The sequence below is a fragment of the Orbicella franksi genome, chromosome 9 (genome assembly GCF_964199315.1).
Source record: "Orbicella franksi chromosome 9, jaOrbFran1.1, whole genome shotgun sequence".
In the NCBI taxonomy this organism is placed as follows: Eukaryota; Metazoa; Cnidaria; class Anthozoa; order Scleractinia; family Merulinidae; genus Orbicella; species Orbicella franksi.
The window spans coordinates 14,295,899-14,320,564 of record NC_138153.1 but is presented as its reverse complement, the minus strand read 5'-3'; the positions used below and the strand labels follow the sequence as shown (position 1 = coordinate 14,320,564).

At 38.9% G+C, this 24,666-nt stretch overlaps 2 protein-coding genes across 2 annotated transcripts; both read right to left on the bottom strand.

Moving 5' to 3' along the window:
* Nucleotides 1-1,712: 1,712 nt before the first annotated feature.
* On the bottom strand, nt 1,713-12,223 carry LOC145496411 (sushi, von Willebrand factor type A, EGF and pentraxin domain-containing protein 1-like). The gene is made up of 6 exons (XM_081476057.1): nt 11,904-12,223; nt 10,244-10,450; nt 7,665-7,916; nt 4,300-4,554; nt 2,753-2,971; nt 1,713-1,901 (listed from the first exon to the last, which is right to left on the bottom strand). Exons 1-6 carry the CDS (start codon nt 11,971-11,973, stop codon nt 1,714-1,716), a joined length of 1,191 nt encoding a protein of 396 aa, XP_081332183.1. The 5' UTR covers nt 11,974-12,223; the 3' UTR covers nt 1,713.
* A 5,053-nt stretch (nt 12,224-17,276) lies between these two features.
* On the bottom strand, nt 17,277-24,666 carry LOC145498498 (sushi repeat-containing protein SRPX2-like). Its single transcript, XM_081478420.1, has 4 exons — nt 24,631-24,666; nt 19,965-20,253; nt 18,409-18,627; nt 17,277-17,559 (listed from the first exon to the last, which is right to left on the bottom strand). Exons 1-4 carry the CDS (start codon nt 24,664-24,666, stop codon nt 17,372-17,374), a joined length of 732 nt encoding a protein of 243 aa, XP_081334546.1. The 3' UTR covers nt 17,277-17,371.

Here is a 24,666-nt window from a genome sequence, read left to right as displayed (position 1 = left end):
ATTATTTATTAGCTTATATCGTGATGGAGTATTGTTTATTGCCCACTTTTTGTCCTCACTTTTTTGTCGGCCGATTGGAAAATCCCTTCCCTCCCCCATCCTATTTAAAAGCGAAGTTTCCATTGGATGTTAAGACACAAATGGATAATTTTATCACAGAGATTACAGGGCTTCTTGACTTAAGAAAAAACCTTGAAACTGTTGGGACAAAAAGCTGATGAGCGCCCATACACAACTACAGTTTTACTTCTATGAGGTGATAGTTGATTCGTCCTTCGCCTTAATCAGCCATCACCTCATTGAAATGTCGAGTTAAATAGACAGTTTAGTGTGCAGTTTGGCTGTTTATCGTATTATCGTACGGTCCCGCGCACGCAATAGGGACCTCACGCATACAGCAAAAACCCGCGTATATAAGAACCTAGGTTTTTTCAAGTTAGCCGCCATAGGTTCTTATATAAATGGTGTTGAATGTGAAATTAGGATAACTAGGGCGCGATCCATTCAATCCAAATTTCCGAAAATTTCGGTCTAAAACTGAATGGATCGGTTCGGTCCAGCCATCAAGTTTCGAAAAAGTCGGTCCATGCACCTTTCGAGGTGGACAACTTTTCTCGGTTGGACAGGCCCGATCAAAATAGACCGTTCTATTTGACCATTCCGACCCATTCTCAATCCCAGTACCTCGCTGTTTGGTATTTTTCATGCACAACATGGAAGAAAACACTTATTATGAAGCTTTTATGGATTGTTAACAGCGGGTCTATCGGTGTTACTCGTACATCCATGCACAGTTACAACAAATTTGTAGCTGCTTCGCAAAGCCAAGTGTATGTTTTGGCTGTTAAGTGTTTGAACTTATACGGCAAATAACGGTCTGAACGGTCTGCTCAAAATAACCCGTTATACAGGTTAAATTATTAGGCATGAAATAACTCACACAATACCATTGATATCACCGTCGAAATCTTCATCTAGCTCTAATACTTGCAACACTGATCCAACATCCTGCATTTTAAATCAGTGCGAAACTCGTTTTGCGGGTGGAATGGAACTAGACCGTTCGGACCTGCTGGATCCATTCGACACCAAGAAATTTTGGAACCTCGGCCCGGAAATTTTGGTTGAATAGGTCGATCCCCTAAGTTCTTAATAAGGATCTTAATTTTTGTTAAAAAAGAAAAAACAACTTGTACTTATGGGTGTGGCCTTGACATTGAGTCATTCACAATGCAGTATTGTGCACGTGGTCTTATAATATTGCCAGTGTTCTGGCCAGTTTTTCTTACGTGGTGGTTATGGTTATGTGATGTACTGCAACAGTATATTTGAAAAAACTCTACATTTTGAAAGTAAGAGCCTGCATTGAGATTTTAGCCTAGAATGGAGATTTTATCCTGTATCCCACGACGCTTATTATAGAGGACGTACTTAGAGAATGTACTCACTTATATATAATACAATATCTGCGCCCGTTTCGCGTGTTTATGTTTTATACTACACTGTGTATAAAGGGACTTATCTACCCTCGCATTTCACCATTCTAGAAGCATAAGGTATTCCAAAGGTAAACCCTACACACACAAGGCAAGAACTCAGTTGTTAAAGCATGTATTTGTTTAATTATACTGTATATTTTGGATTTAACATCTTATTTTTGTAATCATAACCAACAAATCAATGGTTCTGATATATATCCTGTGGGTGCCGGTTTTACACGTAAGCGTGTACTTTGTCACGTCGGCAGTCACTGATCCTTTGACAATACCATGGTGGAATAAAAGGGCCTCGAACAAATTTAAGAAAATTATCCGTTAACTCCGACACAACTTTAGAATGCGTCTGATTACCATCAAAGAAAAACTCTGCAAATGCACTCACTACAGAAGGGCCAGCGCCACCTAAAATTGTTAAAAAAAAAATACATGAAATGCAATTAGAACTTACAAAGAAATTATCAACTAAAGCAACTAGCAAACTAATTGACAAATAATAATGTAGGAAACAAATACCCCGAAGCAAAAGCAAATAACTTGAAAAACTCTCAAGTATATTGACGTGACGTTGCCAAGCAGAGAGCCTTTGGAGCTTTTAACTGAACACCATACAGTTGTACATTCTAACTTTGCCCCCTCCCCGCCGGATTTTGTCCAAAGCGATGTTTATAGCTTAATTTCCAAGCAATATTTCGGTTTTTAACGCCATGCTTTCACTGAGGCTAAGGATCAGAGGAAAGACCAACTGCCTGAGTAACAAACAGGTGTCTCTTAGAGGAGGGTACTTTCATATATTCATATATAAGCTATATGGGTATGAGCCGCTATGAGGGGTATGGTTTTTAGACAGTTTAGTCTGGGATAGGGCATAGAAATCAGACAGTGTGAGTCTAGAATAGGGTATAATTTACCGAAAAAGCGAAAAAAGCCAGAGTACAAATTAAAACGGGGTTCTTTACCCGGCATTCTATAATAGATATCGAAACTCGGAAGTGACTTTGTAAGATATTGGTTTAGTTAGCGTATGTTGGACTGCGATGGCGATAAAAGTTTTTGCATTGAAAACAGCTAGTCTGAAAAAGCTAGGGTAGGGGGGTTTTGGTGCCAAGTCAAGAATGGGGTTGCACAATCAAGTTGATCATGGTCTAGTGTAGGACGAGGATTTCAATATCCTAGCGGTACACCCACCCCCACACCCAAACATTTACAGAGTACCACCCCCGGTGGATTATAGTAGATTATAGCTACAATCATACTTGCACAGTCCGGCCACGGAGCCTTTAAGTTTGACTGCGGGAAATGCGAATACGCGACCCAATGTCCACGGCTGTCACAGGCGTATATCAAGGGAGGGTGGAAAACGAAGTCACTGCCAGATTCACAAGCAACTTGGCAAAATGCTTGGGAGCCATCTTCACGGTTCATACAAACCAAGGCACCGTTCTTGGGGGGAGGGTACATAGGACATCTGGCTCCTAAGGAATAAATGACGTCAATTTGAACAGTTAAATCAGTTTATGCTTGTAAACAGTAGGAGACCTATATGAACACTATGTGTGAGCGTGAGAAGCCAAATCAATCAATAAATTGATAAAAGTAACTGACCTAACCAAGTAAAAACAAATCAGGACTGTTTCAGTGTTTTTTTTGTTTGTTTGTTTTTCTTTTTTGTTTTTGTTTTCGTTTTTGTTTTTGTTTTTGTTTTTTTTTTTTGCAATAACACAAGGGAAACAACGCTTACTTACAACACTAGCTCTATTTACATTATGTTGCTCTAATTTTTTACACTGTTTAAATTACAATATCTAAACGACTTACACTACTAACAAATACAGTGACGACAAGAGGCAAAGAAAAACAGAAGAAAAATGAATAGTTATCATTACAGCCTGAGGTTGTACTATAGAAATATAAAAAACAGACCAAAGGCATGTGGTACATTATAGGTAAAATGAGTTATACATCTGACAGGAGATTAGAAATAGACTAATGGGTAGGAGATAGATACCGATAGGTATAGAAAATCTAATCTAAAATATTAATTAAATCCTCCTGTTTCAGTGGGTTTTTTTTATATAACTGAGAAAATTACTTCATTGTGATTCGCTCAAAAAATAGGTCAATTTATCCTTAATTTTTAGTTTGCATTGCAGCTGTGCAAATTAACGCGCGTTCTTTCGTGAGTTCCCAGTCATACAATAAATGCCGAGCTAAAAAGATTTATAACTTGTGATAAAATTGCGAATCTTTTTCAAATTGAACGCCCCTCAAGCCGCGTGCAATTTTGAGAGAATTTTCAAACATCATTCGTACTGTAAATCCTTAATAGCACTCGCATTCATACGATTACCTTAGTCTCCTCCGCAGCCGTTGTTAGGGTCGTCATGCTACGCTTCTCCCCCACCAGGGGGAGACGCGTTGCGTGACGACCCTAATAACGGCTGTGGAGGAGACTAACGATTACCTATAACAATTTAAATTTTGTTCCGAAATGTCTGCCATTTTGATGGCCATGCATATAGTGTCATAGCTGATGTGCATCTAATTTTTCCGTTCACTGAAATGTCCTTCCAATTTGTGTCAACGATTTACTTTTTAGTTCAAACAATATTTCCAACAATTTAACACTCAACTTCACGTCTATTAAAAGAGATGTATGGAAATAGTTTTCAATTTTATTGTTTCTCAGTGCACTTTGACCTATTTTTGAATCTGCGTTTCAGACGAGGCGGGTATGTCAGGTCAAAGATGCAAAGACACAAATGAAATGCCGGAACATGCAGCGCAAAACTACTCAACTTACTTTTAAGTGTTATTGTAAAAGAACATCCCGTATATATGTTTCCTTTAGGGTATGCGTGGTCCTCCACAATGTACTGAATCTTATATGTTCCGGGAACACCAAAGAAGTCACCACTTTGACGATTGTAGTTGATTTTCGGGGGCAAGTGTGAATTGTCAGTGCAGACTGGCCTGTCCCATAACACCCTTACCGCCGCACCTTTGCCTTCTTTGACAATGTCGCCTGGGCAGAAACTACAAGTCGGCGGCTCTAAATCTGGAATTGAAGTGAAATTATTGTCAGTTTTAAGCTAAAAGTGACTAATGCGAAGTAATACCCTAAGAAGAGAACTCTCGTGAGGCTTTTCTGCAGACAATTTAGATTTGAGTCGAGAATTATAATTACACGATAATATGTTGCAGTGTTCGTCATTATAATGACAAACACAGTATTACTACAATTTTCAGTGCACTATGGAGATGTCTATATTTTCATGCAAGTGACTCTCGCAGAAGGTATTACATTGTTCACTTAAGCAATAGACCATTCTTTCTATGGGTTTACTGGCGCAATAAACCACGCGGGATGTTGGCAGAACACGAGAAAAGCTTGTAAACCACGAGCCGTTAGGCCAGTGATTTACAAGCTTTTCGAGTATTCTGCCAACATCCCAAGTGATTTATTGCGCCGGTAAACCCATAGAAAGAGTGGTCTATTGCTTTTATGAAATAACTATGGAAAAAATCTGTCAATGAGAGGACAATTTATTGTACTTTCGTGATCAAGTTGCTTATTCTCATCAAATTCATGAGATGACGCGACAAACCAATCACAGCGACCGAAAGAATGAAAACACAGACTCCGCATCGGACACGAAATCCGCAGAGCAAAGCGACGAAAGCATTTCACGCTAAGAAAGTTTTAAGAAACGAAAGTAAAAAGGTTATCGGTGAAAGCCAAAAAGCATATTAATAAACTCAAAAGTATTCTGAAGGAGAAATGCAGGTTTCGTAAGTGGAATCGGTCATCACGAAATTAAAAGGCTGTACGAAAAGTGTGCAAGTAGTCCAACTTCATGTGTTTGGCGAAGCGATTCAACGCAGTGTTTAACGACAACTTTCCAAAGTTTTGCATATGAAATAAAGGTTAGTTACAGAACGCTCCTTTACAAATTTATTCAGAATTTATTTACTTAAGTTGAAGGCTATGAAGTCCGTGTTTCTCTCTGTATTTTGCTAAATGAAAACTATTGCTTGAAAGCTAAGATTATATGGAAATCAAATTCACTTATCGTTCATGCATTGAGTTCAAACTCAAAATTTCTGATAGGAATATTTTCCCTGATTTTTTGACAACCCAAATTGATCAGTCAGGCCCAGCTGACTTCATCCTCCACAGACCGTGGAAAGCACCCAAAAAAGGGTTTAAAACTTCCTTAATTTCAGTCTCAAGCGTAACCGGAGTCGGCGTAAAATTTTTGCCGTGGAAGGAAAGATAAACTTAAAGCTTTATATCACGACCAACTTCTGGTCCTGTTTTTCCTTGCAAATTTCCATGTGTATGTTGAATGAAAAGATCTTCGTGTTCTTGATATCTCAGCCAGTGAAAGGCAAAACTGTTTATTACATTTGTTATCTCTAGAGCTCCGAGTTCTCTAGTTCCCGCGTAGAGCTGCCATAGATCGGGAACCGTGGTTTACCGGTACAACAGAACATGGTTTAGCAATTCTATTGACCAATCAGAACGCGCGTAGTATAAGCTATAATAATAATAATAATAATAACAATAATAATAATAATAATAATAATAACAATAATAATTAAAACTTATATAGCGTAATTTTCCATGACGTACATGATCAAATGCGCTTTACAATTAGATAAATTGATTAAAAATAAATAAAATATACAATTAATTAAGATTGATAAAACTTAAAGGTGAACAATAATAATTCATAACAAGTTATAACAAATTAAAAGCCTGTTTAATGCTACCGGGTAGATTGTTCCAGAATTTCGGGGCCGCATAACAGAATGCTCTTCCTCCAAGTGTTGCGAGTATCTTGCCACTTGGAACCTCAAGCATAACTTTTGGCTGGATCTGAGGGAATATCTAGTTGATGGTTTTCGAGTGACCAATTTGCAGATGTAATAAGTTGCCATGCCGTGAATAGGTTTAAGGTAAGCCGCGCCTTTTGCAGTCCAAGGAATCCCGGCTGCTTATAAATGCCATTGCTTCAACCGGTTTCTTAAAAGTAACCATGAGTCTGTGTTCTAATTAACTATAAGATTAAGAACGAGATCAAGATTTCCACTAGGTGATAGATGATGTAGCCGAATTAGTAGAATTCTAATCAGATTTCCTCCAAGTAACGTTTTCCGAATATTTCTCTACATGTTAGACCATAGTCTTGCACTTCACGCTTTAGCAAAATGGCACGTGGATTAAGGTAATTCCCCTCAAATAAAACTGCACATAGATTTTTGTTCAAACTTTGTCCAATGAATATTTATCATGTGAGAACTTTAAATATAAAATTAAAAAGGGGGGGTGCCCATGCTCGTTAAGGAGCTGTGAGGGCATTGAAAATGTCTCATTTTAGCGTTATTTCATGGTTATTAGAAGAACGCATTCCAAGTTATTGTTAACTCTTTGTGAGCCCAGACTCATGAAAGCACGCCTCAAACTAAAGTCAATACTTTTGCCGGACACAAATAAACTTTTTTGATTTTGACAGAGAGCTGAATCCTTGTGTAAATATTCGAACCAAATTGCTTGCCACGGCTATCAAACTGCAAAATAGAAAAGACTACAGTGCAGCTGCTAGTTTCCTTATTTATTCAATTTTCAACAATAGAAATCAGATCAGTCGTTTCTCAAGCAAAGCTAATGATTAGTTGATTAAAATGACTGGAAAAAAATTGGGGGTGTCCGAGCTCGTTAGTGAGCTATAGCCATTTTTCAACTGACAGAACTCAATATCAAGGCAAATCCGCCATGTTTTCAATGTGCGTGTGCACGAACGCGCGCTAATGACGCCATAAATTATGCGCAGTAAGGATGCCCCATGCAATACTGCTGAATAACCTTAAATTGTTGTTGAACTTCAACCCTTTACACGTCATCACGTACTGATCACGTGCTCAGTTTGATGAATTAAAGTCGCACATCGATCAATTTGCTTTCGTCAGTGTTCTAGGGAATTTAACTACTCAATAGTTTTATCCGAAACATCGGATAAACGAGAAAACTTCACCGTTATATGGACGACGTCCAGCCTCGACACACTAATGCCGGATAAAGTACGATAACTCAGCCAATCAGATTACAGCTTTACTACAATACTAGTAGAATATTACCAAATAAATGAGACTGTTCAAGCTTACCTCTAACGATAACCCTAAACTTGCAGCTTGCTTTGTTTCCAGCTTTATCAGTGGCAGTAACCTCGATATCATGTCGACCAATGGTCAAATTTTGGGGAGACTCAGGAGTAGAGTGTAGGGCGACTGTAGCGTTAGGGTCCACTGAGATGGAGTTGTCATCGACATCAACTTCCCAGGACACCATTTCTGAAGGGCTTCCTTTCCTGGGGGTGACTGATATGTCGGTACAACGCAGCCATGGAGCTGTTGTGTCTAATAATGTATTAGCTGAGTTAAGAAGACATCGAATGTTTTCATAAACATTAATGTAAACAGCTGAAGACGTCAAAGGAAATTAGGGACGCGCCGTTTAATCTATTCTTCTCAAACTCATTATCAATTCATCAAGTTTAAACAAAGGAAATTTAGCACAGATTTTTACGATTTTATTTCTCCGTTTTCTCTTTAGTTTTAGTTACGATTGACAGATATATCAAACACGAGCTCAATACAGTGTTTGACCACATTTCAAAACACCTCGAAGTTCTTCAAAAATAATCCGCTACGCGTCGTATTTTTCAACTCTCTTCTAAGTGTTTGGAAAGGTGGTCAAACTTGGTCTTTTGTGTTTGATATATTACATGAAGGAGGGGTGGTTTGTCAATTAATTTTTTTTTTATCGCGAAGGTTTTGTTCATGTTCGCGTTTTGGCACCTTTAAGTTTTTTTTCCCAGACGGGGTCGCAAGGGCAGCATGGCTTGTTGGAGTGTGTTTTCTTTTTCCTTTTCCTTGTGCAAAATTTGTTCCTTCTCTTTCTTGGTAATTGCTTTACAACTTTTCCGCCTCTTTACAAAACTAAAAAGCCCAGCCTTTACTAGGCCTTTCAGTAACATGCGGACTCTAAAATTCAAAGCTCAACCTACTAATACGTTTTTCGTTACCGTCAATCAAATGTTCCGTGGTTCCGTTCCTCACAGCTTCCGGCCACTGCCGAGCACTGATTCGTTGTCTGAACTGTGCTCAATGATTTGATTACCGAGCGCTCGGCAGTAGTCGAAAGCTGGCGGGAGCCGGCGAACATTTGATTGACGGTAGCGGAAAACGCATTCGTCGGTTGAGCTTTGAATTTTAGAGTGCGCATGTTATTGAAAGGCGCGGTAACTGAACTTTTGATTAATAGATTAAAGGAGCGGCACTGCGCATGTTTAACTTTGATAGACATTCAACGTGGCATTTAAAAGAAAAACAAAATTAGGCTTTCACAAAATGCTGTTTTCCTTTAAATTTTGTCCTTACGGAACTGTTAGAGTCAATGTTAATTTGTAATCCAGTTTAAACAATAATCTTCTTAACCTCATTAACGATCATGCACCTTAACGCGTGCTAAGTCAGCGTGAAACCTGAGCTCCGCGATTTCTTCTGTGATTATAGGCCCGTAATGTATACCTTGTTTTGCGCTTTGAATCATTGCAATCTTTTTTTTGTGAGACTTTTGATCTCAAAGAGCTTTTGGTCTTTCGGATATGCCATTGTTATATGTACATTAGTTACTATTTCTAACTCAAATTACCCTTCAAACCTGTTTTGAAACTAAAAATGTCGTACCTAAACCTCGCTTCCCGCGTTCCGCGAAAGTAAACACGCTGTTTTGTTGTCATTGGAAAGCAAGAATCCCAGGAATTTATCGTTAAATTTTATTATGTTTAGATATATACTAAATGGAAGAATATTTCATAGTATGTTTCAGAATTGCTTAAGGACTTTCGCGCCCGAGATATTTCCACGGACAAATTTTTTTAACACTTACCATGAAATAAGGTAAAGACCAACTTTTGCCAAAGAGCCAAAAAGCCAAAAAAATGATGGCACAGTATTCGTTTTCGAAATAAGGCGCGTTGAAGACCATCCGGTTTTAGAGGTTTTCGTTCAGTTTTAAGACCATGCTAGGTTACAACTATCGCTCACACGAGAGCAGAAAAGTGAAATATTTGTAACTACTCACGGATAGATTTTCCTGTTTTTTTTTTAATATTTGTTATTAAAATGGATATAAATGGATAAAATCGGGAAAGGAATTTATATACGGAAAGAAAAATGGAGTTCACCGAGCATCCAAGAGAGTAAATTGCAGGCGAAGTTAGCGCACCCGATCCCAATCCCTATACTTTCTTTTAGTATATACCACACAAGCGAATAGTACTTTTCGCGTATGCTGCTTGTTTAGCTCAGAGGTGATTAGCCAAGTACTATTCACCTCCGAGCAGCCGAAGAAAAACAAAATGGCTTCCCGTTTCAAATAAAGTTACTCTTAAACAAATAAAGTTACTCTTTGGTCCGCTAGTTATTCACCTTGCGTGGTATATACTAAAACAATTATTCACCTCAGTGTCGGTGAAAGCGGTGGATATTTACCTCGTCGCTTCGCGGCTCGGTAAATATCCACCACTATTCACCTCCAGTTCTGTGAATAATTGTTAAATATTTCTTACTTAGTGCGCGCGCTTAATGTATGACGAGGTGTGACGTTGCGACATGAATTTTTGTCCCCAAAAAGGATGCACAGTAACGATGAGCGCAAACTTACTTAGTAGCCAACTTACCAACACATTTGTGTATTTTTCCACTCCAAGTTCCATTTGCCAGGCACACAAATTGGAAAAAGTTCCGGTTTAGATCATCTTCGAGCGAGTAACCAGTGGCGCACACAAAGATACAGGTATAGGTCACTGCTTGAGACTCAGTTGTACACCAACGGTAGGTAGGCTGAGCCAATGGAATGGACGGCAGCTTAGGACAATCAGCATTCACTGGAAAGTAAAGCCGAAAATATGAATCAGGGCCGAATAGACACGAGTCAAAGCCGAATAGATACGAGTCAAAGTCGAATAGACACAAGTCAAAGCCGAATAGACGCTAGTCAAAGCCGAATCGATACGAGTCAAAGCCAAACAGACACTAGTCAAAGACGAATAGATACGAGTCAAAGGCGGATAGACACGAGTCAAAGCCGAATAGACACGAGTCAAAGGCGGATAGACACGAGTCAAAGCCGAATAGACACGAGTCAAAGCCGAATAGACAGGGATCAAACCCGAATAGAGACGAATGTTTTACTGGAAAATACTGTGATCATCATTTTCCGTATTTACCACTGGGAAATAAAATTGATATCCTCGCGCCGTTTTCAAATATCCTCTATTTCCAAACACAGCAGACTCAAAAGCAACCGTAAAGAATTTTACCTCTTTTCTCCAACACTGTCCTCCAATTGTGGACTAACTTCTGAGATAAGAACTACAAAACTACAAGCCGAGATATTACTCGGAGGAAACCAAAAACGCATCCGCTGATTCTGTTTGCCCTTCATTCGCCACTTTTCGCAAATTGTTTCTGCGCATCTTTACTGCGCACGCAAATTCACACGCCACGTCATGCATGACAGCGTGCACTAAGTAATAATTAAAAATAAACAATGATAAGGCAGATGGCCATTGCTATAGCTTTGTCTGGATTTAACGATCTTGGAAGTTCGGTGACCCCTATTTTCTTTTGATGGATGATTTTCTCTACCGAATTTCTACGTTTAACGAAAAAATGAAGAAAATCTATTCACTAGAAGTCTGAATTTTTTGCAAAATGCACCATCGAATTCCGTTCTTTTTAGCTCTTCGTTTATTTGTGCGACGGTTTCAAATGCCTCTTGAAGGGTTAAGTTTTGTGAAACCGTTGGTAGAATTTGGAATTATTTACACAACAGACCCACCTCTACGAAATATGACTAAGATTGTTTGCCTCCGTTGACTCACCGTACCGTCGGTATTTTTAACTATAAACCCCTGCAGACCATGCTGAATTACATGCGCCAATTTTTCAAAATCAGGGTAGTTTTCCACGCGCTTTATCTCTGAAACGAAGTCGTAGATCCCCAATTTTTTCTTGCATTTCTGACACAAGTAACTCATTATCTGACTGCAGTAAAAATCTAAAAACAATCTTTCCACTGGAAAACTTTTGCGCGAACGTCCTTAAAGCTTATCAAGTTTTTAGTTAATTACGAAAATGTTCCATTTGCAAGACGGCAATTCCTTGCCTATTTAAGTTTTAGTTTTCCCTCACAGAACAGTAAAACTGATAATTAAAGTTCCTCTAGGACTGTATTAAACTTCATGTCAATACAGCTAATCCGGCTCGCGAGTTTGAATATTACATTTTAATTTTACCAATCTCTTAATAAATCTACCTTATAATTTAAAATTTTACCTGATAAAATTCTTGATTGCAAAGCCAAAGCGGTAGCAAGTACAAATGCAATTATATGTGCACCGCCCATTTTCTCTGCTCTGAGTTCCTCAAAGTTTTGCAATGATGAGATTAAAAATGGGTGGTCGACTAAATTTACAACAAATTTGCCCCTTAATTACTTCGACTTTTCAAATACTAAGTTTATTATAATATGAAAATTGCAAGCTGCTTGTTTGTTCATCTGCAACCTGACTCAACCTCAATGATTATTTGTTTTCGTTCTTTGCCACTGTCCTTCAGTTCAGCCCGGCTGAAATGTTAATTCTTCTAACCCAATGTCTTGCAGTCCATCTTATGCAAGACATGTTATATTCATCTTACATAGGGTTCAGAGCCACCTTAAATTCCCAAAACTTTAAGGTGGTTCTGAAGCCTATGTATAGGTTTTTTGAAAACTGCCAAAAGTTGCGTCTTATCATGCTTATTAAAATTTGATAATATAATAAAATATTGACTGTGCCGTTTTTGAATTATAAGTCCCCAAAGCTACAATTAAGGGTGTTTTTAGCAGGTCATACTATTGCTATGGTAACCTATTGTGTCACGAAAATGACAACAACGTGTTAACCAAAGATTTGGCGGTTTTTGGATACCATGATTGTAGCATCGAGTGATAAAGAGTGGTTTTAATGACCCATCAAAATCTAACTGCTGCTAACTGTTTCGAGCCACCTTAAATCTTCTATTTGGTAACGTTTTCGTTGTAGTTGTCATCGTGGTTTGCTTAATTAAGCTCCCTATTATGCTGATCGTGTCGCCAGGTCACCGCACGACACGTGGCCTTTTGAATCTTACTTGTTAGCACCGTTCGTTGTGTGTTTTGTCATCGCTTCAAACCCTTTTCAGCTGCAGCGTGCCTTACAATTAAATTAAAGACCAAAACACTCGCTTAAGTCGTTCTAATTCAGCGCTCTAAAACCACTTATCTATTATGTTTTATAGCAAGTGAAATAAGCTACACTGGTCAGTTTGTTTGTTCAGCTGGAATTTTGCACGTCGAAAATTCACCATCTTTTCTATTTTTTTCTATAACTCGTTACACGCGGGAGACACAATAAAAACGTCAAGTTGACGTGGGTTTCATGCAATGACAGCTTTTTTTGTTCTTGTTGTTTTTTGTTTTTTTTCAACCAATCAATTTATATGAAACTTCTCTGACAGATGCCACCCCAACGTACCGGCATGGCCCAAACATGGATGCGTAAAATGACCAGAATGAAAACTACTAAGGTGGGGTTCATCTTAGCCTCCTACGTAGCTCGTCACGCAATCTTCTTCCAACACTATCGCGTGACGAGCCTAAAGAGCGTCTGCGTAGGAGGGGCCGGGCAACTATTTTCACTGGACAAGGCGTTTATTATTCCAAACACCATATCAGATTGTAAAGAAGTGAAATATATGAAACATTTTGTGTCTCCAGCGTTTTAATTTGGCGCCACAAAATGGGTCGTTAGCGTCAAGCAACTTGCACATCGCTCGTCGAGTGTCGCCAGGAAGGATAATAGTTGAGTTATTGTAGCAAAACATGTCGTTCCTCGTCAAATTAAACCCAGAATTCTCGAGTTAAGTTTTAGAAGAAGCCAAAGCAACTTTAGCAGTGTTTTTATTTTTATTACCTGCGAAGATAAAGACTATTTTCGTGTCGTTTCGATGGGACAGCTCAGTTTATACTGCCGCTAGTATTGCGGGCGTAGCCACCGTACACAAATTGTAACATTGAACTAGGAAATAAACTCTCTACATTTTTCTAAAGTTTGCCTATCAAGTAAACGACAGCGGTCTTTTTTAGCACACTTCTCCTTCGGTCCCTTCTATATAGTCTAAGTTATTTTCTCAATAGTGGTAAGAGAACCGAGTGGAATCCAATTGGGAAAAACATCTTAAGTAATTCTAGATGGATGGGAAAAGGGAGCCATTTACGTACGTGTCCTGTGGCAGCTATCGATTTAGTCCAACAGAACAGGTGTGCCCTATTCGTGCTTTAATGGGGCCTGCTGATAACTAATCATATTCGACAATTTTATGATAGTTTTGATCATACAATAACCAATACTAGTCAGCAAAAATTTGTCCAAAACGCTTCTTTTTCCACGACTACTTAAGATTGTACCTCGCCAATAGAATTAAATCTAGTCGCAAATCGAATGGTAAAATCATTCATTTCATGCAAAAGATTTTAGCATGCGTGTCATCATAATCTTTGACAATGTAACTATTAATTCTATTTAACTTTAGTTGTTAGAATTTTCTATGCCATCATAGAAAAATTGGATGCTTGAGACCTGTCCGTCAAGCTGCGGCTTCCTCTACTGCTGTGTCGAGTTACAGATGTTTCAGTAGTTTCAGACACTGTGGGGAGTGGGCTGCGGCCTTCTCTGCTGCTGCCTGATGTTTCGGACATAACTGGTAAATCATCTTCTGGAGGTTCTCTACAAGGGGGCAGGTATCTGCTTCCAACACGGAAGGCTAATACTACCATCAGCACAGCAATGGGAACGCAAGACAAGATGTTAAGGAATATTTTGAGCCCGTCTTTTTCACCAGGGGTAATCGCAAGGCTGTTTTCGTACGGGGAACTGACCACAGCGATGAAGGAAAGTGTGGTCAGGAGTGCCACGTCAGATTTGTTCATCCAGTCATAACTCTCCTCGTCCTCTTCGACATCACGGGCTTCCTTGTAAGGCCTCAAGATTGCAAAGATCAGCAGGATCAGGATGCAGGCCACCTCCAACAAAAGTCTTTTCACCAGACTTGCCGGCATAAATTCATAGATCACCAGGAGACCAAGCCGGCAGATAAAGTAGAAGGCCGCACACCAACGATATTGATCCTTAAAACAGCTTTGAAGTGCATCAAAGAACGGATTCCAGCGATTCAGGTTCAGGACTGGACGGAAACCTCTTGTCAGGAGCGGGGGAAATAAAAGGAACAACGGAAAGAGTACTGACACGAACACCACAAAGAGAATGGCAACAATTCCATAACAGAGATGCTTTCCACTGAAGTACTCTATCTCACCATTGACGTAAAGCACGACCCTTGATCCAAATTTGGCAAAGCGCAGAATCCTGAGAGAAATATAGGTGATGTCTGTATAACAGAGTACAAGGATGGTGCATATGCCACGAAATGGAGCCTTGACCCGTGTGCTAAAGCACCAGTGTGGAAAAGCACTCACCATTTTCGCTAGCAAGACCACAATTACTATGACGTACACCGGGATGAGGTACATTACCATGAGTTTGTCAGCATCATCAAGACCTTTGACCAAACAGAAACCGTTGCTCCCAACTTTAATTTGGCAGTTGGTTAAGGCTATGACAAATTCGCTAAAACTGTTACTGAATAGAAATCCATCTGGTGCTAAGTATCTTATGACTTGGTAGGAGTACACTCCGAAAGATTTGGCCGCTATTTTTGAGCAAATAAACATTTCGCCGACGGCAATCACCAATACGGTGGTTTGCATACTGATTCGCTAACTTTACAAAACCCTCCCGAGGGGGGGGGGGGGGTATGACGAAAAGAGCTGGAAAATGGTGGCCGAAAATAGGGCAATTTTCTCAGCTTCCGGTGTGCCAAATTTGCTGAAAATAGGTTCAAATCCGATTTTTTTTTCGTTTTTTTTTCTTCGGGTCACTCATGATCCCAGATTATGACATGTGCCGGGAGTAATTACGTCATCGGAGATTTCACAGCGGCTACGACTGATGGTGCAATAATACAGGTTGTGTTGATCAAGTGATGTGGTGTCTGCAGTAATCAATGAATCATCAAGGACTGCTTTGGAAGGTGCATTGCATTGCGACTGTAGCGCTACCAAATCAGTTAACTTTTAAAAGCGCGGTTGTAAGATCTTAAAGATCTTCTTGTTCGCTCTTGATTTCTATGAGGTGATAGCTGATTCGGCCTTCAGCTTCATCAACTATCACCTCATAGAAATCTCGAGCTCACAATCTAATTGTTAATTAGCATGTATGATTCAAAGTCGTATTATAAAATCTTGTTATTCCAAAGATATGGTGTTTAATTTAAATTCATATAATTGTAGTGATATGTTCTCCCTCCAAATAGTAGCTGAATGTTAGCCTTTGTTAAGCATATTTAGAAGATACAAATCTTAAATGTTGAAATTAAGAAGTCCCAAAGTGTTCGACTGAGCAAATAAACGAATATACATTTTGAAATATTATTCATTAGCTTATATCGTCATGGAGTATCGTTTATTGCCCACTTTTTGTCCTCACTTTTTTGTCGGCCGATTGGAAAATCCCTTCCGTCCCCCATCCTATTTAAAAGCGGAGTTTCCCTTGGATGTTAAGACACAAATGGATAATTTTATTACAGAGATTACAGGGCTTCTTGACTTAAGAAAAAACCTTGAAATTGTTGGGACAAAAAGCTGATGACCGCCCATACACAACTACAGTTTTACTTCTATGAGTTGATAGTTGATTCGTCCTTCGCCTTAATCAGCCATCACCTAGCTCATTGAAATGTCGAGTTAAATAGACAGTTTAGTGTGCAGTTTGGCTGTTTATCGTATTATCGTACGGCCCCGCGCACGCAATAGGGAACTCACCCATACAGCAAAAACCCGCGTATATAAGCATCTAGGTTTTTTTAAGTTAGCCGCCATAGGTTCTTATATAAATGGTGTTAAATGTGAAATTAGGATAACTAGGGCGCGTCCATTCAATCCAAATTTCCGGAAATTTTGGTCTAAAACTGAATGGATCGGTTCGGTCCAGCCAGCAAGTTTCAAAAAAGTCGGTCCATGCACCTTTCGAGGTGGACAACTTTTCTCGGTTGGACAGGCCCGATCAAAATAGACCGCTCTATTTGACCATTCCGACCCATTCTCGATCGCAGTACCTCGCTGTTCGGTATTTCCCATGCACAACCTGGAGGAAAACACTTATTATGCAGCTTTTATGGATTGTTAATAGCGGGTCTATCCGTGTTACTCGTACATCCATGCGCAGTTACAACAGATTTGTAGCTGCTTCGCAAAGCCAAGTGTATGTTTTGGCTGTTATATCTTGAAAGTAGGAGCCTGTATTGAGATTTTAGCCTTGAATAGATCTTATGTGAACTGGGAGATTTTATCCTGTATCCCACGACGCCTATTATAGAGAACGTGCTTAGAGAATGTACTCAGTTATATATAATACAATATCTGCGCCCGTTTCGCGTGTTTATGTTTTATACTACACTGTGTATAAAGGGACTTATCTACTCCCGCATTTCACCATTCTAGGAGCATAAGGTATTCCAAAGGTAAACCCTAAACACACAAGGCAAGAACTCAGTTGTTAAAGCATGTATTTGTTTAATTATACTGTATATTTTGGATCTAACAACTTATTTTTGTAATCATAACCAACAAATCAATGGTTCTGATGTATATCCTGTCGGTGCCGGTTTTACACGTAAGCGTGTACTTTGTCACGTCGGCAGTCACTGATCCTTTGACAATACCATGGTGGAATAAAAGGGCCTCGAACAAATTGAAGAAAATTATCCGTTAACTCCGATACAACTTTAGAATGCGTCTGATTACCATCAAAGAAAAACTCTGCAAATACACTCACTACAGAAGGGCCAGCGCCACCTAAAATTGTTACAAAAAAAATATATGAAATGCAATTAGAACTTACAAAGAAATTATCAACTAAAGCAACTAGCAAACTAATTGACAAATAATAATGTAGGAAACAAATACCCTGAAGCAAAAGCAAATAACTTGAAAAACTCTCAAGTATATTGACGTGACGTTGCCAAGCAGAGAGCCTTTGGAGCTTTTAACTGAACACCATACAGTTGTACATTCTAACTTTGCCTCCCACCCCGGATTTTGTTCAAAGCGATGTTTATAGCTTAATTTCCAAGCATTATTTCGGTTTTTAACGCCATGCTTTCACTGAGGCTAAGGATTAGAGGAAAGACCAACTGCCTGAGTAACAAACGGGTGTCTCCCGAGGAGGGTACTTTGATATATAAGCTATATGGGTATGAGCCGCTATGAGGGGTATGGTTTTTAGACAGTTTAGTCTGGGATAGGGCATAGAAATCACACAGTGTGAGTCTAGAATAAGGTATAATTCACCGAAAAAGCGAAAAACGCGAAAAAAGCCAGTGTACAAATTAAAACGGGGTTCTTTACCCGGCATTCTATAACAGATATTGAAACTCGGAAGTGACTTTGTAAGATATTGGTTTAGTTAGCGTATGTTGGACTGCGATGGCGATAAAAGTTTTTGCATTGAAAACAGCTAGTCTGAGAAAGCTAGGGTAGGGGGGTTTTGGTGCCAAGTCAAGAATGGGGTTGCACAATCAAGTTGATCATGGTCTAGTGTAGGACCAGGATTTCAATATCCTAGCGGTACACCCACCCCCACACCCAAACATTTACAGAGTACCACCCCCGGTGGATTATAGTAGATTATAGCTACAATCATACTTGCACAGTCCGGCCACGGAGCCTTTAAGTTTGACTGCGGGAAATGCGAATACGCGACCCAATGTCCACGGCTGTCACAGGCGTATATCAAGGGAGGGTGGAAAACGAAGTCACTGCCAGATTCACAAGCAACTTGGCAAAATGCTTGGGAGCCATCTTCACGGTTCATACAAACCAAGGCACCGTTCTTGGGGGGAGGGTACATAGGACATCTGGCTCCTAAGGAATAAATGACGTCAATTTGAACAGTTAAATCAGTTTATGCTTGTAAACAGTAGGAGACCTATATGAACACTATGTGTGAGCGTGAGAAGCCAAATCAATCAATAAATTGATAAAAGTAACTGACCTAAACAAGTAAAAACAAATCAGGACTGTTTCAGTGTTTTTTTGTTTCTTTGTTTGTTTTTCTTTTTTGTTTTTGTTTTTGTTTTTGTTTTTGTTTTTGTTTTTGTTTTGTTTTTTTGCAATAACACAAGGGAAACAACGCTTACTTACAACACTAGCTCTATTTACATTATATTGCTCTAATTTTTTACACTGTTTAAATTACAATATCTAAACGACTTACACTACTAACAAATACAGTGACGACAAGAGGCAAAGAAAAACAGAAGAAAAATGAATAGTTATCATTACAGCCTGAGGTTGTACTATAGAAATATAAAAAACAGACCAAAGGCATGTGGTACATTATAGGTAAAATGAGTTATGCATCTGACAGGAGATTAGAAATAGACTAATGGGTAGGAGATAGATACCGATAGGTATAGAAAATATAATCTAAAATATTAATTAAATCCTGCTGTTTCAGTGGGTTTTTTTTATATAACTGAGAAAATTACTTCATTGTGATTGGCTGAAAAAATAGGTCAATTTATCCTTAATTTTTAGTTTGCATTGCAGCTGTGCAAATTAACGCGCGTGCTTTCGTGAGTTCCCAGTCATACAATAAATGCCGAGCTAAAAAGATTTATAACTTGTGATAAAATTGCGAATCTTTTTCAAATTGAACGCCCCTCAAGCCGCGTGCAATTTTGAGAGAATTTTCAAACATCATTCGTATTGTAAATCCTTAATAGCACTCGCATTCATACGATTACCTTAGTCTCCTCCGCAGCCGTTGTTAGGGTCGTCATGCTACGCTTCTCCCCCACCAGGGGGAGACGCGTTGCGTGACGACCCTAATAACGGCTGTGGAGGAGACTAACGATTACCTATAACAATTTAAATTTTGTTCCGAAATGTCTGCCATTTTGATGGCCATGCATATAGTGTCATAGCTGATGTGCATCTAATTTTTCCGTTCACTGAAATGTCCTTCCAATTTGTGTCAACGATTTACTTTTTAGTTCAAACAATATTTCCAACAATTTAACACTCAACTTCACGTCTATTAAAAGAGATGTATGGAAATAGTTTTCAATTTTATTGTTTCTCAGTGCACTTTGACCTATTTTTGAATCTGCGTTTCAGACGAGGCGGGTACGTCAGGTCAAAGATGCAAAGACACAAATGAAATGCCGGAACATGCAGCGCAAAACTACTCAACTTACTTTTAAGTGTTATTGTAAAAGAACATCCCGTATATATGTTTCCTTTAGGGTATGCGTGGTCCTCCACAATGCACTGAACCTTATATGTTCCGGGAACACCAAAGAAGTCACCACTTTGACGATTGTAGTTGATTTTCGGGGGCAAGTGTGAATTGTCAGTGCAGACTGGCCTGTCCCATAACACCCTTACCGCCGCACCTTTGCCTTCTTTGACAATGTCGCCTGGGCAGAAACTACAAGTCGGCGGCTCTAAATCTGGAATTGAAGTGAAATTATTGTCAGTTTTAAGCTAAAAGTGACTAATGCGAAGTAATACCCTAAGAAGAGAACTCTCGTGAGGCTTTTCTGCAGACAATTTAGATTTGAGTCGAGAATTATAATTACACGATAATATGTTGCAGTGTTCGTCATTATAATGACAAACACTGTATTACTACAATTTTCAGTGCACTATGGAGATGTCTATATTTTCATGCAAGTAACTCTCGCAGAAGGTATTACATTGTTCACTTAAGCAATAGACCATTCTTTCTATGGGTTTACTGGCGCAATAAACCACGCGGGATGTTGGCAGAACACGAGAAAAGCTTGTAAACCACGAGCCGTTAGGCCAGTGATTTACAAGCTTTTCGAGTATTCTGCCAACATCCCAAGTGATTTATTGCGCCGGTAAACCCATAGAAAGAGTGGTCTATTGCTTTTATGAAATAACTATGGAAAAAATCTGTCAATGAGAGGAAAATTTATTGTACTTTCGTGATCAAGTTGCTTATTCTCATCAAATTCATGAGATGACGCGACAAACCAATCACAGCGACCGAAAGAATGAAAACACAGACTCCGCATCGGACACGAAATCCGCAGAGCAAAGCGACGAAAGCATTTCACGCTAAGAAAGTTTTAAGAAACGAAAGTAAAAAGGTTATCGGTGAAAGCCAAAAAGCATATTAATAAACTCAAAAGTATTCTGAAGGAGAAATGCAGGTTTCGTAGGTGGAATCGGTCATCACGAAATTAAAAGGCTGTACGAAAAGTGTGCAAGTAGTCCAACTTCATGTGTTTGGCGAAGCGATTCAACGCAGTGTTTAACGACAACTTTCCAAAGTTTTGCATATGAAATAAAGGTTAGTTACAGAACGCTCCTTTACAAATTTATTCAGAATTTATTTACTTAAGTTGAAGGCTATGAAGTCCGTGTTTCTCTCTGTATTTTGCTAAATGAAAACTATTGCTTGAAAGCTAAGCTTATATGGAAATCAAATTCACTTATCGTTCATGCATTGACTTCAAACTCAAAATTTCTGATAGGAATATTTTCCCTGCTTTTTTGACAACCCAAATTGATCAGTCAGGCCCAGCTGACTTCATCCTCCACAGACCGTGGAAAGCACCCAAAAAAGGGTTTAAAACTTCCTTAATTTCAGTCTCAAGCGTAACCGGAGTCGGCGTAAAATTTTTGCCGTGGAAGGAAAGATAAACTTAAAGCTTTATATCACGACCAACTTCTGGTCCTGTTTTTCCTTGCAAATTTCCATGTGTATGTTGAATGAAAAGATCTTCGTGTTCTTGATATCTCAGCCAGTGAAAGGCAAAACTGTTTATTACATTTGTTATCTCTAGAGTTCCGAGTTCTCTAGTTCCCGCGTAGAGCTGCCATACATTGGGAACCGTGGTTTACCGGTACAACAGAACATGGTTTAGCAACTCTATTGACCAATCAGAACGCGCGTAGTATAAGCTATAATAATAATAATAATGACAATAATAATAATAATAATAATAACAATAATAATTAAAACTTATAGAGCGTAATTTTCCATGACGTACATGATCAAATGCGCTTTACAATTAGATAAATTGATTAAAAATAAATAAAATATACAATTAATTAAGATTGATAAAACTTAAAGGTGAACAATAATAATTCATAGCAAGTTATAACAAATTAAAAGCCTGTTTAATGCTACCGGGTAGATTGTTCCAGAATTTCGGGGCCGCATAACAGAATGCTCTTCCTCCAAGTGTTGCGAGTATCTTGCCACTTGGAACCTCAAGCATAACTTTTGGCTGGATCTGAGTGAATATCTAGTTGATGGTTTTCGAGTGACCAATTTGCAGATGTAATAAGTTGCCATGCCGTGAATAGGTTTAAGGTAAGCCGCGCCTTTTGTAGTCTAAGGAATCCCGGCTGCTTATAAATGCCATTGCTTCAACCGGTTTCTTAAAAGTAACCATGAGTCTGTGTTCTAATTAACTATAAGATTAAGAACGAGATCGAGATTTCCACTAGGTGATAGATGATGTAGCCGAATTAGTAGAATTCTAATCAGATTTCCTCCAAGTAACGTTTTCCGAATATTTCTCTACATGTCAGACCATAGTCTTGCACTTCACGCTTTAGCAAAATGGCACGTGGATTAAGGTAATTCCCCTCAAATAAAACTGCACATAGATTTTTGTTCAAACTTTGTCCAATGAATATTTATCATATGAGAACTTTAAATATAAAATTAAAGAGGGGGGGGGGTGCCCATGCTCGTTAAGGAGCTGTGAGGGCATTGAAAATGTCTCATTTTAGCGTTATTTCATGGTTATTAGAAGAACGCATTCCAAGTTATTGTTAACTCTTTGTGAGCCCAGACTCATGAAAGCACGCCTCAAACTAAAGTCAATACTTTTGCCGGACACAAATAAACTTTTTTGATTTTGACAGAGAGCTGAATCCTTGTGTAAATATTCGAACCAAATTGCTTGCCACGGCTATCAAACTGCAAAATAGAAAAGACTACAGTGCAGCTGCTATTTTCCTTATTTATTCAATTTTCAACAATAGAAATCAGATCAGTCGTTTCTCAAGCAAAGCTTCTCTCTCTTCTCTTTCTTGGTAATTGCTTTACAACTTTTCCGCCTCTTTACAAAACTAAAAAGCCCAGCCTTTACTAGGCCTTTAAGTAACATGCGGACTCTAAAATTCAAAGCTCAACCTACTAATGCGTTCTTCATTACCGTCAATCAAATGTTCTGTGGTTCCGTTCCTCCCAGCTTCCGGCCACTGCCGAGCACTGATTCGTTGTCTGAACTGTGCTCAATGATTTGATTACCGAGCGCTCGGCAGTAGTCGGAAGCTGGCAGGAGCCGGCGAACATTTGATTGACGGTAGCGGAAAACGCATTCGTCGGTTGAGCTTTGAATTTTAGAGTGCGCATGTTATTGAAAGGCTCGCTAACTGAATTTTTGATTAATAGATTAAAGGAGCGGCACTGCGCATGTTTAACTTTGATAGACATTCAACGTGGCATTTAAAAGAAAAACAAAATTAGGCTTTCACAAAATGCTGTTTTCCTTTAAATTTTGTTCTTACGGAACTGTTAGAGTCAATGTTAATTTGTAATCCAGTTTAAACAATAATCTTCTTAACCTCATTAACGATCATGCACCTTAACGCGTGCTAAGTCAGCGTGAAACCTGAGTTCCGCGATTTCTTCTGTGATTATAGACCCGTACTGTATACCTTGTTTTGCGCTTTGAATCATTGTAATCTTTTTTTTGTGAGACTTTTGATCTCAAAGGGCTTTTGCTCTTTCGGATATGCCATTGTTATATGTACATTAGTTGCTATTTCTAACTCAAATTACCCTTCAAACCTGTTTTGAAACTAAAAATGTCGTACCTAAACCTCGCTTCCGGCGTTCCGCGAAAGTAAACACGCTGTTTTGTTGTCATTGGAAAGCACGAATCCCAGGAATTTATCGTTAAATTTTATTATGTTTAGATATATACTAAATGGAAGAATATTTCATAGTATGTTTCAGAATTGCTTAAGGACTTTCGCGCCCGAGATATTTCCACGGACAAATTTTTTTAACACTTACCATGTAATAAGGTAAAGATCAACATTTGGCAAAGAGCCAAAAAGCCAAAAAAATGATGGCACAGTATTCGTTTTCGAAATAAGGCGCGTTGAAGACCATCCGGTTTTAGAGGTTTTCGTTCAGTTTTAAGACCATGCTAGGTTACAACTATCGCTCACACGAGAGCAGAAAAGTGAAATATTTGTAACTACTCACGGATAGATTTTCCTGTTTTTTTTTTTAATATTTGTTATTAAAATGGATATAAATGGATAAAATCGGGAAAGGAATTTATATACGGAAAGAAAAACGGAGTTCACCGAGCATCCAAGAGAGTAAATTGCAGGCGAAGTTAGCGCACCCGATCCCAATCCCTATACTTTCTTTTAGTATATACCACACAAGCGAATAGTACTTTTCGCTTATGCTGCTTGTTTAGCTCAGAGGTGATTAGCCAAGTACTATTCACCTCCGAGCAGCCGAAGAAAAACAAAATGGCTTCCCGTTTCAAATAAAGTTTTTCTTAAACAAATAAAGTTACTCTTTGGTCCGCTAGTTATTCACCTTGCGTGGTATATACTAAAACAATTATTCACCTCAGTGTCGGTGAAAGCGGTGGATATTTACCTCGTCGCTTCGCGGCTCGGTAAATATCCACCACTATTCACCTCCAGTTCTGTGAATAATTGTTAAATATTTCTTACTTAGTGCGCGCGCTTAATGTATGACGAGGTGTGACGTTGCGACATGAATTTTTGTCCCCAAAAAGGATGCACAGTAACAATGAGCGCAAACTTACTTAGTAGCCAACTTACCAACACATTTGTGTATTTTTCCACTCCAAGTTCCAT